Raw genomic sequence first — 18,525 nt, forward strand, 5'->3', positions numbered from 1 at the left:
AAAAATAGTAATGCCTACCTCCAGAAGTTGTGAAAATCCAACGAGACCATAACAGTACAGCACTCAGCACAGTGCCTGACACATAGCAGATACAACATGAATGTTAGCTATTATTGTCATTGTTGTGCTTGCTATCATTGTTGAAGTTCACATGGTTGTAGCCTATAATCTCCTTCACTTATAACAAAAGAATAAAGTCCCAGAGAAAGAACTGAGGCTCGTGTTCAGGGGTCACATATTAACTTCAATGGGGAAGGTATGTCTCTCTTCTCTCACCAAGAAGACAGGACCTGTTTACCCAAGATCCTCAGGTCCAGCTGCACTGCTCTAGTCCATCAATCAGGCTCCTTCCTTATCATCTTGTTAGCAGACCTGTACTAGTTATGGAATGTCTATACATGCCCCAAAGAGTATGTGAGGATGACTTCAGTCTAGAACTCTGCATAGTCTCCTAAGAGCTGGGCTCACTGGCCAGTCACCATATCCAAAGATGGAAAGAAACATGCTTCAGTGGCCTTGAACCTTGCCTCGTTAAAATCCATTGAAAACCTAGGAACTATAATAAAAGTGAGACTTGGGAAAATGGATTATTCAGAGAATATACACTTAATATTTAATATGAAAAAAGTGTGGTTTCATGATGAACAATCAAATAGGATAAAATCTTGTGAACTCATTACCAAATTATACAAAACAAGTTATCACCACCCAAAGGAAAGCACAGTGCACACGAAATATCCTTCAAAGATACAAAATGTTGTAAGATTTATTGTAAAAGTCAATAAATAAAATTATTTTCTCCAGTCTCTGTATCCTTCTCATAAGCATTGCCCCTACATGGGTATCCTCCTTTATACCTCCATTCTTTGCTTTTCCAGATCCTCTTTATGTCTTGACTTTCTCCACTAGAAAGGAAATTCCTTGAGAGCAAGCTTTGTCTTTTTTTAAAGACAAATATAAAAAGATGAAGGAATAAAGCATTTATTAAGAGTTTACCATGTGCCAGGCATTGTGGTATGCTAGAAAAGTTAGTTTATTAGAGGAAAACAAAATATAAAGGGGAGCTGGGGGGTGGCATTGAGAGGGAAGAAGGGTAGCATGGCAGCCCATAGGGATTGAAGGGTGGGTTGGAAATTCAGAGAGCTGAGAGGGGTCCTGAAGCTAAAGGGGTTTGCAAGGCAGGCCTTACAGTACAGCAGTCCTCAGGGGAGCATGGCAGCTAGTATGGAAATGAAACAGACCAGAGATTGCTTCTCTTTGTATCCCAATGCTTAGCACAGTGCCTGGCATTTATTAAGTGGTTAATCACTGTCCTTAATTCTTTAAGAAATGTTATCATCTCTGTCTGTCTCTCTCTCTCCATCTGTTTGTCTTGGTTTGTCCCAAGTAGACCTAATACACTGTTGGTATTTGTCGAAGTGCCTTCCATAGGTGAGAAATAGGTATACTCCTTTCTGTGCCCATTAAGTAGTCTTCCACAATCTGTCATTTTCTTTTTTAGGTCCTTATTTCTTGCTTATTTTTTGGCTGCATTTTCTCACTCTGAAAATGATTTGTTGAGTGCCTCTACTATGCCTATGTGTCTCTTGCCTCTCTTCCCACACTTTACCTGTGTCAAATTCCAGGTCATTCTGATCAAAAGTGTGACTATTGCCACCTGTTTTGGTATGTTGCTCCAGCACCAGGACTTGTTTCCCAGCTTTGGCCAGGACAGTTGCTACTATCAGGCCTCCAATGCCACTACTGGTAGATCACAAGCTCCTTGAGAGCAGGAACCCTGGCTTATTCCTGCTTTCCTTCCCAGAGTGGTTGAGGAATTTTTAAAGCCCTCATTGGAAGATGAATTTCTGATCCTAACCCCAGCGTTCAGCTCAGGCCCACCTTGGCCCATCCCTTAATCTGGAGTTCAGATAGGTAAGCCTGGGGCAGGGAGGAAGTGAACATCAGGGAGTGGCTGACAGGTGTCTGCTGCAGTCATCAGGTGATCCCTGCTCTGGCACTGCACCCACAGAAGCAGTGGGATGGGCATCCTGGTGGGGGTCCTTTATAGACTGATTCTGTTTCATTGTAAGTCTGAACAAGCCTCAAACTATTTGCCTTCTCTACACCAGGAGCTACACTGGAAGTGACAAGCATGGAGTGGCTGTGGACAGTGTTGGCTCTGGCTGCGGGAGTCATGCTGTTAGTGACCAGGGTGTGGAGGCTCGTCCTGGGTGGCAGCCCAAATGCCTTCGTGGAGAACGTGAGGAGGTCTCTGAGGGTGCTGGTGATGGATGGAAAAGCTTGAAGGAGGGTCCTTAAGCAAGGTACTTGTGGGGAAAAGAATATGGGGCAGGAGAGATACAGATAAGAGAGGGACTACAGTTCTGCTTCTGCAGTCAAGGAAGTCATGGGTTCAAATCCCCTCTCTGAGCCTCAGTTTCCTTACCCGTACAATGCTGTAAGAATGTTTTACAGGAGAACAAAGTATAATCTAATCCCTTGTCCTTGGTCCTTTGAATGGACTTTAACTCATGTTCCTAATTTCTGAAGTTGCAATAACTAATAACTGGTAAGAATGGGTACCACAATGCTGATAAAGTTGGTACCTGATTTCCTTTAAAGCCTTCCCACCAGGTATGCCTGGGCACCCAGGCTGTATCAGCAGTTTTTATTTAGGTACAGTCATCACACACCACATATCAGTCGGTTGTGCTTATTCTATTCAATAAACATTCCTTCCTTGTATATTATATGCAAGTCACTGGGTTATACTTTCTTTCCTTCTCCTTTGCCGATGCCTGATCCATCAAGTGATGATATTATTGCTTGGGCTCCAAGTTCTAAAGTCACCTTTTCTCAGTCCGGTCTATTATTCAGGTCTTGCTTAGCAGATAGGAAAAATTTTCTCTGGAATAGGCTAACTGCTTTTGAGTTAGAGAAACAAGAGTTTCAGTAACAAGAGAGTCAGTGACTTATTTTGTTCCCATGCCTCACCTCCTGATCACCTGGTACTGTCTGAGATACTGACTCCCTCACTTCTGCCTTTGTGTTGCAACTTTCTCCATCACTCAGGTACCAGACCAGCTGGATGCAGTGGTGATCAGTAGTGGCATTGGAGGCCTGATAGTAGCAACTGTCCTGGCCAAAGCTGGGAAACAAGTCCTGGTGCTGGAGCAACATACCAAAACAGGTGGCAATAGTCACACTTTTGATCAGAATGACCTGGAATTTGACACAGGTAAAGTGTGGGAAGAGAGGCAAGAGACACATAGGCATAGTAGAGGCACTCAACAAATCATTTACAGAGTGAGAAAATGCAGCCAAAAAATAAGCAAGAAATAAGGACCTAAAAAAGAAAATGACAGATTGTGGAAGACTACTTAATGGGCACAGAAAGGAGTATACCTATTTCTCACCTATGGAAGGCACTTCGACAAATACCAACAGTGTATTAGGTCTTAAAAACTTCAAAAACAAACGCAGAAAAGCATATATATATATATATATATATATATATATATATACATATATATATATAAATACCTCCTTACTGCCTACAATTCAATAAAATTAATTCAATAAAGAGCCTCTGAAAAATGGTTAAAAATAATTAAAGGCCAATTAACTTTATCCTAAAGAATTGGTGAATTAAAAATATCATAGAAACAACAGATAATTTCATTAAGATAATGACAACAATGAAAAAATCAGAATTTTTGTAGGCAGTCAAAGCAGTCCTTAGAAATGTAAAAAGTTTATATTTCTAAACATTTTTTAACAAAAGAAAGAAAAACATCAATGATTTGTAATTTTAAAAAACCCTAGAAAATCAATAAATTTAACCCCCAACCAGATATTAATTAGGTGTACACCACTTGTACACCACTTTGGTACTTCACTTAAATCTCTGCCTCTGGGGACACTAAGGCTGATGGATTTCTTGAGTTCAGGTGTTTTGAGTTGGAGATTGTTTGTCTACATTAAGTCCATTACCAATATGATGAGCACACAGGAATGGGGGAATGAGATTAGAATTGGGGTGGGGTACAGGGTAAAGTGGCCCATGTTAGAAAGGGAGCAGGCCAAGGCTCTCGTGCTGACTGGTCATGGGATTGGGCCCATGAATGGCTGATGCCACTGGGAGGGAAGGAGGGAAGGAAGGAAGGAAGGAAGGAAGGAAGGAAGGAAGGAAGGAAGGAAGGAAGGAAGGAAGGAAGGAAGGAAGGAAGGAATTTCTGGAAATAAAAAAATGAACAAAAACAAAAGCAAAAAAATTGAATTGATAAATAAAATTAGGAGCTGGATTTTTTAAAAATATGGGCTATTTTAGGCTAATTTGAATTTTTTTTAAAGAAAAAAGAGGAAAAACTAATTATCAGTATGAGTAATAAAAAAGAAGAATTCCTAACAAATAGACACTGGACCTAGAGGCAGGAAGGCTCAGACACCTCCTCAATAACCCTTTGTATGCCACAGTTTTCCAGTAAAATGGGGATAATAACAGCACCTATCTCTCAAAAATGTTGTGAGAATTGAGATAATATTTGTATAGTGCTTTGCAAACCTTAAAGTGCGATATAAGTATGAGCTATTAATTAGTATTATTATTGGAAATTATTTTGTTCAACTATATATAAATAAAAATGACAAATGAGATGGATAGATATTTACAAAAATCTAAAAGCCCAGATTAGCAAGAAATAGAGAATTTAACCCCATCTCAGAAAAATAAATTGAATAAGCCATAAATGAACTCACAAAAGGAAAAAAAGAACAGAGAAGAGATGGCATTATAAGCAATTTCTCTCAAACATTCAAAGACCAGTGAAGTCCATTATTTCACAAACTGATTGCAAAAATAGAAAAAGAATCCTACCAATTTTTTCTATGATACAAATATGGTCTTGATGCCTAAAGCAGAGAGAGTCAAAACTGAAAGAAAACATCATTGTCTCTAATGAACACTGACATAAACATTTTAATGAAATATTAGCCAAGGGCTACAGTAATATGTCACAAAAATTATATTCTGTGGCCAGATTGGATTTATACCAGAAATGCGAGATTGGTTTAATAGTAGAAACGTGATAAACATGACATACTGCAGTAATAAGAAAAATAAAAATTATGATTCTATAAATAGATATAGAAAATGATTTTTGATAAAGTATGACACATGATTCTGTTCAAAATGGTAGAAAACATAGGAACAAATGGACCTTTCCTTAGTATGACAAATAATATCTATCTAGGGCAGGTAGGTGGTACAGCAGATAGAGAATTGGGCCTAGAAGCAGTAGGACTGGAGTTCAAATTTGGCCTCAGACATTTGCTAGCTCTGTGACCCTGGGAAAGTCTCTTAACCCTATTTGCCTCATTTTCCTCATCGGTAAAATGAACTGGAAAAGGAAATTGCAAAAAGCTCTAGAGAGTCAGACATGACATAACAATAATACCAAGAGGCAATATTATATGTAAAAGGAATAAACTAGAGACTTTTCCAATAAGATCATCCAAATACACCTCAGCCTGGGAGACTGAGAAAATGTTGGCATCATGTACTGTAATAGAAAAGTTAGAAAGATGGGGAAGTTTGGGAGGAAAGATGGTCATTTTGGTTTTGGATACTTTGAATTTAAGATGTCCAAGGGAAATCCAATACAAAATGTCGAATATGTCATTGGAGACATAAGACTGGAGGTCAGGAGAGAGGTTGGGTTAGACAAATAGATGTAAGGACCATCTGCATAGAGATGATCCATGGCAGAAATAGTATAGAGGGAGAAGAGAGAAGGCTCAGGACAGAGCTTTGAGGGATACCCATGGCTGGAGGGCACTACTAGGATGAAGGTCCAACAAAGGAGACTGAAAAGAAGGGCACAGAGAGGAAGGAGGAGAAGCAGGAGAGAGCCATGTCATAAAAGAGAGAAAAGAGTATCAGGAGAAGACAGTGCTGAACAATGACAAAAGCTGCATAGTGGTCAGAAAGAGGAAACTTGAGAAAAAGCCATTCTTGGACTTCTGGGAACCAAGAAGGTGGAGTAAGCATTAAATCATTCTCAATCTCCCTTACTGACCTCTAAAAACCCAGTAAATATCGCTGCAAGAAAAACCCTACAACAGTGGAGCCAGTAGAAAGATGGAGTACAGCAGTCTTTTAGCCCAGGAGGCTTGGGGGATTAATGGGAAGGGAAGACTACAGGATGGGAGGTATCTCAGCAAGCCCCACCCCAGCAAACTAACAGGAGATCTTGAGCCCTAGGGTGGTAAAGCAGGCAAGTGCCAACACCAGGAACCCCACCCCCCTGGACCACCCATCCCCCTGGACCACCCATCCCCCCCCCACCTGCTTTGATGCAGCCAGGGGAAACAGGAGACTCCAGCTCAGAGAACCACCATGTGCACCCATGGGCAAGCATCCTCCAGCAAACTGCCCTGTGCTTCAGTGCAACTCTAGATGGCAGACGCCCTACAGCAACCAAATCCCCATAAGCTTCAATGCAGCCCTAGCCAAACAGGTGTCTTCCACATGTTTCAGCACAGCCCAAGGAAATGCAGAAAAACCCCACCTGGCCTCAGCACCCAACAGCCACCACCACTAGGACCCTAGCTCAGTACCATGTAAGCTGCCAGATGCCTATAGCCTCTAGCTGCCAGCACCTGAGGCCCCAGCACACAAAGCCAGTGACCAGTCCCCTGGCCCCTAACACAAGAAGTTTGGGACGGTGTTCCCTGCACTCCAGTTGGAGAGTTCAACTTTAAAAGCCAAGAAATAGGCAGACATCATGGGCAAAAATATTGACCATAGATTCTTTCTATGGGGACAGGGAAGAGCAAAACAAAAATTCTGAAGGGAACAACATCGTCAGTATACCTAAACTGGTTTCAAGCCCAAAAAGCTGCCTTAGAAGAGCTCAAGGAGTTTAAAAAGTCAAATAAGAGAGGTAGAAAAAGATTAAGAAAAGAGATGAAAGATATTCAAGAGTTAATAGCTTGGAAAAGGACAAAAATTGACTATAGAAAACAATTCTTTAAAAAATACAATTGGCCAAATGGGGAAAAAAGTCCACTGAAGAAAACACCTCCTTAAAAAAGTAGAATTGGCCAAATGAAAAAAGAGGCACAAAAACTCACTGAAGAGAATTCCTTAAAAAGTAGAATTGGCTAAATGGAAAAGGAGGTACAAAAGCTAATTGAAGAAAACAATTCATTAAAAATTAAATTGTGCAAATGGAAGGTAATGACTTTATGAGACATCAAGAATAAGTCAAATAAAATTGAAAGAATGAAAAAATAGAAGAAAATATAAAATACTTCATTGGAAAACAAACTGATTTGGAAAATAGATCCAGGAGAGCTAATTTAAGAATTATTGGTCTCCCTGAAAGGCATGATTGAAAAAAGAGTCTGGATAGCATCTTTCAAGAAATTATCAAGGAAAACTGCCCTGAAGTCCTAGAACAGCCAATTAGGGAATTTGTTTTACTTGATTATGCATATTTATTATAGGGGTTCTGTTTTCTTTTTTAGCATGTATGGAGAGAAGTACAGAAAATATTTGTTAATTTTGTAAAAATTAGTTAACAAAAGTAAATCAATGAGTTAATCAATCAACAAGAATTTATTCAGCACCTACTCTCTACTTGATAGTTTGCTAAGGTTGGGTTACAAATACAAAGAATGAATAGATGTTTAAATTGTAAAAGTTTCCTGGGAGCCTGGTTAACATAAATCAGTTTAGTAGGGCCTGATCAACCAAGGAAAATCAATAACATAAGTGGTATGATGAGGATGGGATGCCTCCCCTCTCTTGGAAGGATGACTTATAGTATGAAGGACAAAAAGAGTCCAGATTTACAGAGAGCAAGAGTTTATTTGGAAGAAATTTTACTGAGTTACATTACCTGTTCTTTTGGAACCAAATGGAAGAGAGTTCACAGCTGTGGGAGGGTGCAAGGACTGCAAAGACATAAAAGGAACAATATTTGAGTTTAATAGTAAAAATATGAGCTTTCAAAATCAGTCCTGAAGATAAATAGAGGTATTTTTTTTTAATTTTAAAACCTGGGCCAATCTCTCACTCAGGTTGGAAGTTTAGTGGACATTCATGGGGTTGATCTCAATGCTGAACTGTGTGGAGAGTAAAACAATAGACATTTGGTCCAGGAATTTTAGAAATAATTGGAAAATCAAGGTACAAACTATAGGTTCATAAACAAAGGTAGTCTAGTCCAATACCTCCCTCCCAACTTTATTTTCAAATGAGGACACCAAAGCCCAGAGAGATGTTACAGCTGGGAGGAAATTTAGAGACCAGCCAGTTCAGCCCCTTTGTTTTACAGATGGAGAAACTGAGGGCCAGAGAGGTTAAATTATTTTTCCAAGATTACATAAATAACAAGTGTCAGAATAAGGATTTGAACCCAGTTCCTCAGATTCAGAATTCACCATTCCTTCTAATGCACTCCACTGCCTTCATTTGGGCATCTCAGAGAAGACTGTGTCTATTATGTCACACATCTATTGTGACAGGTAAGATTTATGGTTCATCCTAATCATTCAGCAGGTAAGCTGGTGCAGCAGGGTCAGCTTTGAAGACGATAGGTATTGGTTTCAACTCTGCTTATCAACTTGCTATATGATATCAAACAGGTTATCAGACCCCTGTGCAATCCCAGATATCTTGAATAACTTATGGGACCTAGGCTAGGAGCTCCAAACACCTGGAAGGACTCTGGTTTAAGGCAAAGGCAGTACAGTGCAGTAGAGAGAACCCTAGGCTTGAAGTTTGAAAATCTGGGATGGGGGATTATTAGGGAGTAGAGGCAAGATGGTGGATTAGGGGTAGCCACCCAACTGAACTCTCTCAACATTCCTCTCTAAACAACTTTAAAATTATGCCTCAAATCAAATTTTGGAGCAGCAGAGCCAACAAAAGGTTGGAATGAGATATTTTTCTGTCCTAAGAAAACTTGAGAAGTTGGCAATGAGAAATCTGTAACATGGGATGGAGGTCTATTCCAAGCCCACACGTATGGCAGCAGCAACAGTGACTACAGCAGCAGAAGCAGCAGCTTCAGGAGCTGTTAACCCACAGATGTTGAGAGAGTTGAATAGCTATTCAGAAAGAGAACACAGGGCACCTTTGCTGACGCTGGGAATAGCTAGTGCTGATGGGCAATTCTATTACTCATATGCTGTTCTGGGTAACAGCGGCCAAGAGGAGTGCTAGTACTTGTGACTGCAGGAGACCATGGACCCCTCCTTGGTAAAAACCAGAACACAGACCAGAGGAGCAGTGACCATACCTCTCCAGAATCACACCATCTTAGAAGCACCAAAAACTAATGGACTCCCAGAACTAGCTCTGAAAACAGCAGCACAAAAAAACCTGAAGCTTGGCACAGTCCCTCCCCACACCAAGGTGAGCAGAGCACAACTTTAACATCAAGTTTAAAGTCAAGAAATAGGGTGGAAAAATGAGTAAGTCATATACATAAAAAAAAGAATTGGCCATATAAAGTTAATATGGTGGCAGGGAAGATTTAGACATAAACACAGAAGACAACAATTTGCAAACAGCTACGAAAAAAACTCAAAGAGAAAATGCTAATTGTATCCAAACCCAACAAGCAGTCCTAGAAGAATTAAAGAAAGTATTAAGAATAATAGAGGAAAAATTGGGAAAAGAAAGAGTAATGCAAGAAAATCATGAAAAGAGAATTATTAGCTTGGTAAAAGAGGTACAAAAAACACTGAAAAAATAATACCTTATAAAACAGAATTAGCCCAATGATAAAAGAGGCACAAAAATTTACTGAAGAAAAGAACTCCTTAAAAAGCAGAATTGGCTAAATGGAAAAGAGATACAAAATCACACAGAAAAAAATAATTCCTTAAAAATGAGACTTGGGCAAGTAGAAGCTAATGACTCTATGAGACAGCAAAAAACAATAAAACAAAGTCAAAAGTGTAAAAAATAGAAGAAAATACGAAATACCTTTTCATAAAAACCTGGAAAAAAGATTGGTGAGAGATAATTTAAGAATCATTGGACTACCTGAAAGCCATGATGAAAGAAAGAGCCTAGATATCATATTTCAAGAAATTATCAAGGAAAACTGCCCTGATATCTTAGATCCAGAGGGCAAAGTAGAAAATGAAAGAACTCACTGATCACTTCCTGAAAAATATCCCAAAATGAAAACTCTCAGGAATATTATAGCCAAATCCCAGAGCTCCCAGGTCAAACAAAGTTCTTTAAGAAGTAAGAAAGAAAGAATTCAAATATCATGGAGCCATAGTCAGTATCACACAAGATTTAGTGGCTTCCACATTAAAGGAGCAGAGGGCTTGGAATAAAATATTCTACAAGGTAAAGGAGTAAGGATTACAACTAAGAATCACCTATCCAGAAAAAATGAGAATAATCTTTCAGGGGGGAAATGGATATTCAAGGAAACAGAGGACTTTTAAGCATTCCTGATGAAAAGACCAGAGCTAAATAGAAAATCTGACATTCAAACAGAAGTCTCAAGAGAAGCATTAAAAGGTAAACATGAAAGGATAATCACAAGAGGCTTAATACAGTTAAACTGTTTACATCCCTATATGGGAAGATGATACATGTAACTCCTAAGAACTTTGTCATTATCAGGGCAATTAAAAGGAGCTTACATAGGAGGGGGCATGGATGTAAGTCCATTATGTTGAAATGATTTCTAAAAAAAAGTGAAGGGAGGAGAAAGCAGAATGCAGTGAGAGGAGAAAGAGAGTTAGAATGGAGAAAATTTTCTTACATAAGAGACATCCAAGGAAGTTTTTACAATGGAGGGGAAAATGGGGGCCAGGAAATCCTTAAACCTCTGTCTTATTAGAATTGGTTCCAAAAAAGGAAGAATACATACACACACACACACACACACACACACACACACACACACACACACACAAATCATATTAATCAATATATGTGTAATGAGTATACCAAAAATTTAGTTTTCCTGAGAGCTGACTCTGGCTTGGGAGTCAGAGCTCACAATACAGCTTAAACTGATTAATGAAAACTCCGACCAGGCTCACTATCAACGGACCATAAGTGAAACAAATCAAAAATTGTAGAACCTGTTCTGTCACAGAACTCTGGTTCTGTATTTTGGGGGAGGTGGTCACAACCCCCAAAGACTTGATCCTGAATTGTTGTATTGTGGGACTTAGGGATTTCTTGTGGAAAACCACTAAATGACTGTATGTAATCCACCTTCCCCGCTCCTTCCTCAGTTGTGATTTAAGTATATAACCTGTGCTTTTACTTCAGCAAAAGGAACACTCCTCACTCTGAAATTAAACACCTACCTGATTACTGGGACTTTATCTCTGGCTTGCTGATTCGCCATTCTCAGGTTAGGAACTGGCTCAGTAAAAAAAAGCCCTGTTTACTACAGACACACACAAACACACACAGGGGAAACTGAAAGGGATAAGAAAAGAGGGGGTGATAAAGGTGTGGGATGATAAAGGGAGGCAGTGGTTAGAAGCAAAAGAGACTTCTGAGGTGTTTTAAACCATTGCCTGGGCAATGAGAGGTTAAGGGACCTCCCCAGCAGTCACTTAGCCCATGAGTTTTATAGGACCGTATATACCTAGAGCTAAAGAGACGTCAGGAGGCACCTAGTCCAACCCTATCGTTTTACTCAGATGAGGAAACAGACACAAAAACGTTAAACAATCTGGTCAAAGTCACATAGACGTCAGAGGTGGATGTGCAGACAGGTCTTCCGAACCCCAAGACCCTCTGCTCACTACAGGGCACATTATGGTGATTACGCAAAATATCCCGCACACTGAACCCGAGGAGTACATCAAGTGATCCTAAAGATACCTGGGGCTTCTTCTGCAGATATCAGTAATTTCAGAAGATTTTTGCCTAGTTAGCCTAACGGGGAGAGCTGACCCCTTCTTTCTAATATCTAATTCTATACAGAATGAGAATGGTCACAGATTTAGTTATAAAGAATCTTAAAGTTCACCTGGCCCATCCCCCTTCAATGGACAATGGAAATGAGACGTCTCCAGGTCCAGTCTTTCTCATTGGAATGTAAACTCTTTGTAGAGGGCAGGGTTTTTTTTTCTGCTTCTATTTGTTTTGCCAGAGTGGAGCACATTAAAGGATGCTTAGAGAGTGACTAAGTGCCCTGCATAAGGGCATACAAGTAATAACTGAACTGCCTGTTTCCACGTGGCTGGCACACAGCAGGGGTCCAAACATGCTCCCCCCCCTCCCCCGCCCCTCGGAAGCCCTGACCACCCCGGAAGGCGAGCTTCCCCGGCCCGTCGTGGCGGCCCGCCTGCAGGGTGCCCGTAACGGGGTTACTAATACCTCTACTACGAGAGCGGCGGTGCCCGCGGCTTCACCCACGAGGGGACCAAAGGCCTCCTACCCTGCAGCGCAGCCCCAGGGCCCGGAGGGGCTCGGTCCCACGCCCGGCAGGACTCGAACCCGGGGCTTCCCGGCTTTTTTAGGTCCCGTTTCCGGCCCAGCGTCTCTCGGTCGGACCGGAAGGAGCCCAAACTTGCCCCTCCCCCTCAGACTGGGCACCGCGCTCCCGGTAACGGCGAGTCCTCCAGGAAGGTTCTGGATTTCCAGGGCGGCCAAGTCCACTGCCGTACGTTACAGGAGGGGCAGACACGTGCCGTGTATTTCTTAAGTCGGACGAGAGCACTGAGGCCCCGGTAAGGGACTGCAGCCCGGCCACCCACCCAGCGACAAAGCCAGAGGCGGGATTCGAACTCGCCTTCATTCTCTTCCCCGACCTGCCCCTCCCCCCAGCACGAGCCCCGCCAGCAGTTAGCAGCGAGCGCACGCGCCACAGCGGGTGGGCGGGGCTCCCGGGGCAGACCTGGGCGTCACCCACTGTGACGCAGGGCGCGGCAGAGGGCGTTCCCCGTGCTAAGGCCCGGCGCCTGAGAACGAGGCCAGAGTTGGGGAGGAGGAGGGCCGGAGAAGGAGATGGTGGGCGGGGCGGGGGCCGGATGGGCGGGGCCGGCCGTGCGCCGCGAGGGCGTCTCCTGCGCAGGCGTGCTGGGCCGCCCCGCTGACATGGCGTCGGCGCCGAGCGCTGTCACCTCGTCGCCGCCGCGGCTTCCTCCGCCGCCGCCGCCGGGGGAGGCCTTGTCCCCGGGCTCGTCCTCGTCGTGCGCGGCGGCGGCGGCGGCGGAGGCGGCGGGAGCGGGCGTGGGCCCCGGGGCCGCCCCCTCCTGCGGAGCCCCCGCCGGCGGCGGCTCCACCACGGCGGCGGCGGGGAGGGGGGACAGTAGTTGTAATGTAGACCCCCGCCCCGGCCTCCGAGAAGGTGAGTGCCCGCCCCGGGAGGGGGCGCCGCGGGGCGGGGGCGGCCCCATCCCTCCGGCGGGGGGAGGGGTGTGACACGCCCATGTGACCAGCCCCGCCCAGCAGTAGGGGAGGGGGCGGGGCGGGAGCGACTTCAGGAGCGGGGGAGGGGCGGCAGAGGGGGGGGGGGGGACGCCAAGAAAGGGGGGGCAGAGAAAGACCCCAGGAAAAGGGTATGGAAAGGTTAGGAGTCAAGGGACAGAAAGATAGAGGGATACCCCAGGAAAGACGGGGAGAATATGGAGGAGTTAGGGCAGAGAGGGGGACCCCAGGGAAGAGGGGGGAGTATGGAGGGGTTAGGGCAGAGAGAGGGGGACCCCAGGAAAGAGGAGGGAGTATGGAGGGGTTAGGGCAGAGAGAGGGGGACCCCAGGAAAGAGGAGGGAGTATGGAAGGAGGGGCAGAGAGAGTGAGAGAGGTAGACCCCAGGAAAAGGGTATGGAAAGGTTAGGAGTCAAGGGACAGAAAGATAGAAGGACACCCCAGGAAAGAGGGGGGAGTATGGAGGAGTTAGGGCAGAGAGAGAGGGGGTCCCTAGGAAAGACAGGGGGAGTATGGAAGGATTAGGAAAGGAGGGGCAGAGAGAGAGGGGGGACCCAGCAAAAGGATATAGAAAGGTTAGGAGAGAAGAGATGGGGGGAGAATTAGGAGCCTTTAGTAAGGAGGGTCCAAGGCTTGGAAGGAGAGAAGTAAAGTGAAAATACATACATATATACATATACACACATTCATACCTATATAGACATATATAGTAAAGTGCATACATACATACACATTCATGCCTATATAGACATTTGTTTATATATAGACATATATAATATATGTGTGTATAAGTGAGTGACTTTGCCCCCTAAGTCATCTCCTCCACTCTCTCAGAGTAGTAGTTGCAGAGAACATGCTGAGGGAGGAGGAGTTTCCTCACCTGGGAGTTCCATAAACCCATGAATTCAGGGTTGAGTCCAGTTCTTATTGCTTGTCATCTTGTTATTCTTGTGGCCCTTGGCTCAGTGGATAGAGAACTGTTCAGGAAGGCCTGGGTTCAAGTCCTGTCTGACACATATGGCTGAATGACCCTAAGGACAAGTCACTTCATCTCAGGTAGGCAGATGTAGCTCTCTAAAATGTCTTAGCTTTGGCAGAACAACACAGGCCAAGGCCAGATCCCAGAGGCACTCTTTTCTAATATTCTCATCTCTAATTAAAATCGATTTAGAAAGAAATAGGTTCATGGACCTCTAGGAAGGAGCCTCAGAGGCCATTCAGTCCAACCCCTTTGTTTACAGAGGAGGAAGCTGAGACTAAACAGGTTCAGTGAATTCTCACCCAAGGTCACAGGGTGATAGAAAGCCCCGTACTGCCCACTTAAGCACCACCAGCTCAGAAGCTTTAGATTCCTGTGTAACTAGAGGGGCTTGGCCTCATGGACCTCAGAGGACCTTTCCAGCCCAAACTGCAGCCATCTCTGCAAGATGTGCTGCTTGGTTGTCCTCTACATTTCAAAGATGGGAAGCTTGGGACTGACAGAGGTTAGAGTGACTTATTGCTGTGTCACCCAGCTGTTGAATGTCTGAAACCATAATTGAACCCAGGGCCTTCTGACTCCCAAGTGCAGTGCTGTATACCAGGCTACCTGTAGGGTAGAGAGTGGACAACAAAGGGAAGGAGGGGGAGCCTGCCAACCATGTGGGGACAAGTCTAGCCAGGTAGGGTAGGAGGAGGAAGTTTGTTGGGAGACCTTGTGGCTCAACTACTCAAGCCCCCTTCTGGGGAGACACGGGCAGAGAGACTGTACAGTTTGCCCATCATTTGCAAACTGGAGTCCTTGGCAATGTACAAGCAGCCTCCCTGGGTTTCAGCTCATATATAAAGATGAAGTGGGCCAGAACAGGCACTAGAAAGGGGTCCATCCTCTGAGCCGTGGTCCCCCTATATGTCAGAGCTCTGACCTGACTTTCTCATTTATCAGCGGATAATCAAGCAGATTTTTAGGCACACAAAATACGAAGTACAAAGAACAGTAAAGTACTTCCTGGGCTTCAGCCGCCCTCCTCATTTTCCACAGTTCTTCCCAGACCCTGTAGACCTGACCTCACTATACTAACACTTAATTCTCCTGAGAATCACACTTCTGGAAGGCTTCAGGCCCACCAGATCAAGGCCCACGTTGTTTGCCTTTTCTTTGGATGAATTCCATCCTAGTAGGCTTCAGGGAAAAATTTACACCATGTGAAGTTTAAATTTGTACTTGCTATATAAAAAGTGCACTGAAACTTTAAATGCTTCCATACCTATTTTCCTTGGTTTTAAAACTGCCATTTAAAAGAAGACATCCCCTCATGAGGGAGAGTAAACATTTAAACACTATTTTTAAAAACTTTACAAGAGAGAGGGGCAAGGTAATTTTCTTTTCACCACTGCAGCACACTATAAAAATAGAAGCTTTCTACCTTAAATTCTTTTGGTGTGCTATATACAAAGCCTAATAATAATAATTTTAAAAAAATCCCTGAAATTATTTTTATACTGAACAAGGTAACAGTCTTTCTTATATAAATCACCATAGATGGAAGATTAGTATAGTATTCTGTATAATAGGATAACATTCTGTAAATCTTAAAAGCCCCCTTTAAAGAATTAGGCTTTGTTACCAGTCTATGTAATTGTTCTTTTTATTCAGAAATGGAAATCACTTAGGCGTTTTCCTGCTCCCTCCTGCCCCCTCAATGAAAGCTTGAGCTGTTTTCAGTTGTGGTTTGTGTAACACTATACCTGTCCTCAGGCTTGCCCTTCTCAGTGTCCTGAAAAGTGACACAGACAGCTGGCTGCAGTCAGTCACCATCTTAAAGGAAATGGTTGTCTGTGCAAAGAACGACTAACTTGGTTAGCATGTGCCATCTTGGAAGCATATTCAGGTCCTCTTAGCAAGCTGCAGTGTCAGGTCACTATCCCTACAGTACAAACTATTTCATCACAGCAGGGTAGAGTGGGCACACTGGACTCTAGGAGTCAGGACACCCCATGATCTGATCCTGGCTCTGCAGTGAGCCAGCTGTGTGACCATGGGCAAGTCACTTCCCCTCCTCTGGAACATGAGGGGCTCAGGCTAGATGAGATCGAGGGTCCCCTGTGGTTCTCAGATTCTGTGATTCCATGATACCTGTTACAGTTAACACTGAAGCACGTTACATGGGAAACTGACAAGTAACATGAACTCAGTGGTGATATTCAGTGAATAATGAAAAACCCAGCTTTGGGTAGTGTCATATTCTTTTTCTTTAGAATATTAAAAATCAAATACAATTCCTCTGCTAGCTGAAGAAATCGACTTTTTGTCATTTAGTCAGGTGATTAATCTTGCCCCAAAGCTTTCTGACTTGACACAAGTGGTCATTCTGAAGCGCTCACATTTAAATTTAGACATTTCTAAAAAAGTCTTAAGCATTTATAAGGAGGAAGCTTGGCATGATGGGCAGAGTGCTAGGCTTGGAGTCTGGAAGACCTCAGGTTCAGAAAGTGCCTCTAATGTTAGCTGATGATTTGGGGCATTTGTAAGTCACTTAACCTCTCATGGGAGAATATCCTTCAAGTAGCTTCCTCCCTAGTGCTTTTATGTCATTAGGAGTATTTATTGCCCTTTCCTGTATTAGGAGTCCTATAATACTGTAGTTCCATGTTCTGGATAGGGGATAAGCAAGAGCCAGGGAGAAAGAAAAACGGCCATTTTATTACTTCTAACTTGTGCATTCCTGGAAGTGTAGCTAAAGAACCATTCATACCTTCCTCCTGCCTCTCAAGATCCTGATCAGATTACTGTAACAAAAGTGGCTCCCTTTTCACATGCCAAACCCTACTTTCCTTCTGCTTTAGCTGTAATGGGCTGATCAGGATCTTGTCAGTCTCCTAGAAGGGAATGATCAAAGGTCAATGTAGTGAGAATTCTACCAGGAGCCAAGAAACAGAAGCTGAAATGTATTGAGGCAAATTAAACGTAGGCTTTAATCCAAACAAAACAAAATGAAGACACTTCCATGAAGAGAAGCATTGAAAGAGCTCATGGTAAGAGTCATTATTCTATTTTTCCAAGAGCCAAATTTTTAAAATGTTAGTAACATTGAAAACAATGTTTTTCTCCCACCTATGACCCTCCTCCCTCAAGTGAATCTTTTTTGTTTCCCCACTTAGAGAAAAAGAAATGTAAGATGCTCTTCATTGAGAATGAGGAAAATTCCTAGCTTCATTATTACAACAGTCAAATTATTTCTATTAGTATTTCTCTAAAATAGTCAAAATGAATGTTCATCTTCAAGATGATGAGGCAGAAGTACCTAGATTTTGATACAGATGTTACTAGATTCAAGTTAATTAACAGCATAAGAAAAAACCCAGCAGATTACATCATAGCATTATCCTTATAAAAATTTAGAAATCATAAATTAAAAGGAATGTTTTTTTTAACTAGCTAGTGAGAATCATATTTAGAAATAATGAATGAGTGACTGAAAAAGCATTTACTAAGCACTGTCTTCCAAGGACTGTGCTAAGGACCTGGGGATACAGATAGGAAAAAACGCAAGACAATCCATGCTCTGGAGGAGATCCCACTAAGGGCTGTGCTGATTGTGTCTGCACTAGGTAAGAAGATGAGAATAGCAAATTCTAACATTATACTGTAGTTCTTTCATGAAAAATAATAACTTGTTAGATTGAAATCCTGTGCATTTATTACAGATAGCATTGTATAAAAACTGACAGAATTAAACGAGTATGAAGTGCTTACTATGGAACAGCAAAAATGACTTAGTAGGTGGAGTCAGGAAGGCCCAAGTTCAAATCCTGGGACTTTGGGCAAGTCACTTAACCTCTCTCAGCCTCAGTTTCCCCTCCTGTAAAAGGATAATAACACCTTCCTCCTAAGACTGTTGTGAGAATCAAATGAGAGAATTTTTGTAAAGCACTTTGCAAACCTTACAATTCTTTGTAAATGCTGGCTCTTATTATTATATGCAAAGGAACTGTACCCAAGGCCCAGTTGTAAACACTGGAACTTCAATGTATACCAATTCAAATACATTATCAAATAATATTAGCGCTATTATGGGATGGTTTTCTTTTTCTTGTAGGATGATGATACTTTAAGACCTGTGCTTTTGATTT

General features: G+C 42.8%; 1 protein-coding gene and 1 long non-coding RNA gene across 16 annotated transcripts in view; one reads left to right on the top strand and one right to left on the bottom strand.

The window, feature by feature from the left end:
• Positions 1–594: 594 nt before the first annotated feature.
• Positions 595–12,495, bottom strand: LOC140521666 (uncharacterized). Of its 3 annotated transcripts, XR_011973019.1 has the most exons (4): positions 12,362–12,495; positions 7,887–7,941; positions 1,745–3,150; positions 595–1,400 (listed from the first exon to the last, which is right to left on the bottom strand). It is a non-coding gene; the product is annotated as an uncharacterized lncRNA (long non-coding RNA). The 3 variants fall into 3 exon arrangements; XR_011973018.1 differs by having other exon boundaries at positions 595–3,150; XR_011973020.1 differs by having other exon boundaries at positions 595–3,204.
• Positions 12,496–12,585: 90 nt separating this feature from the next.
• The window catches only part of KRCC1 (lysine rich coiled-coil 1), a 42,347-nt gene continuing 36,407 nt past the window's right edge, over positions 12,586–18,525 (top strand). For 6 of the 13 annotated variants that reach the window (XM_072636916.1, XM_072636918.1, XM_072636919.1 and 3 more), the window contains exon 1: positions 12,586–12,714. Coding sequence is in view for 2 of the 13 variants with exons in the window: in XM_072636909.1 (XP_072493010.1) it covers positions 12,992–13,334 (343 nt within the window). In the remaining 11 variants the exon portion in view is untranslated. Of the gene's footprint in view, positions 12,715–12,976; positions 13,335–18,525 lie in introns of those variants that run through there. The other 7 variants (XM_072636914.1, XM_072636915.1, XM_072636923.1 and 4 more) reach the window with 4 other exon arrangements.

This window comes from Notamacropus eugenii, chromosome 1 (assembly GCF_028372415.1).
Source record: "Notamacropus eugenii isolate mMacEug1 chromosome 1, mMacEug1.pri_v2, whole genome shotgun sequence".
NCBI lineage: Eukaryota > Metazoa > Chordata > Mammalia > Diprotodontia > Macropodidae > Notamacropus > Notamacropus eugenii.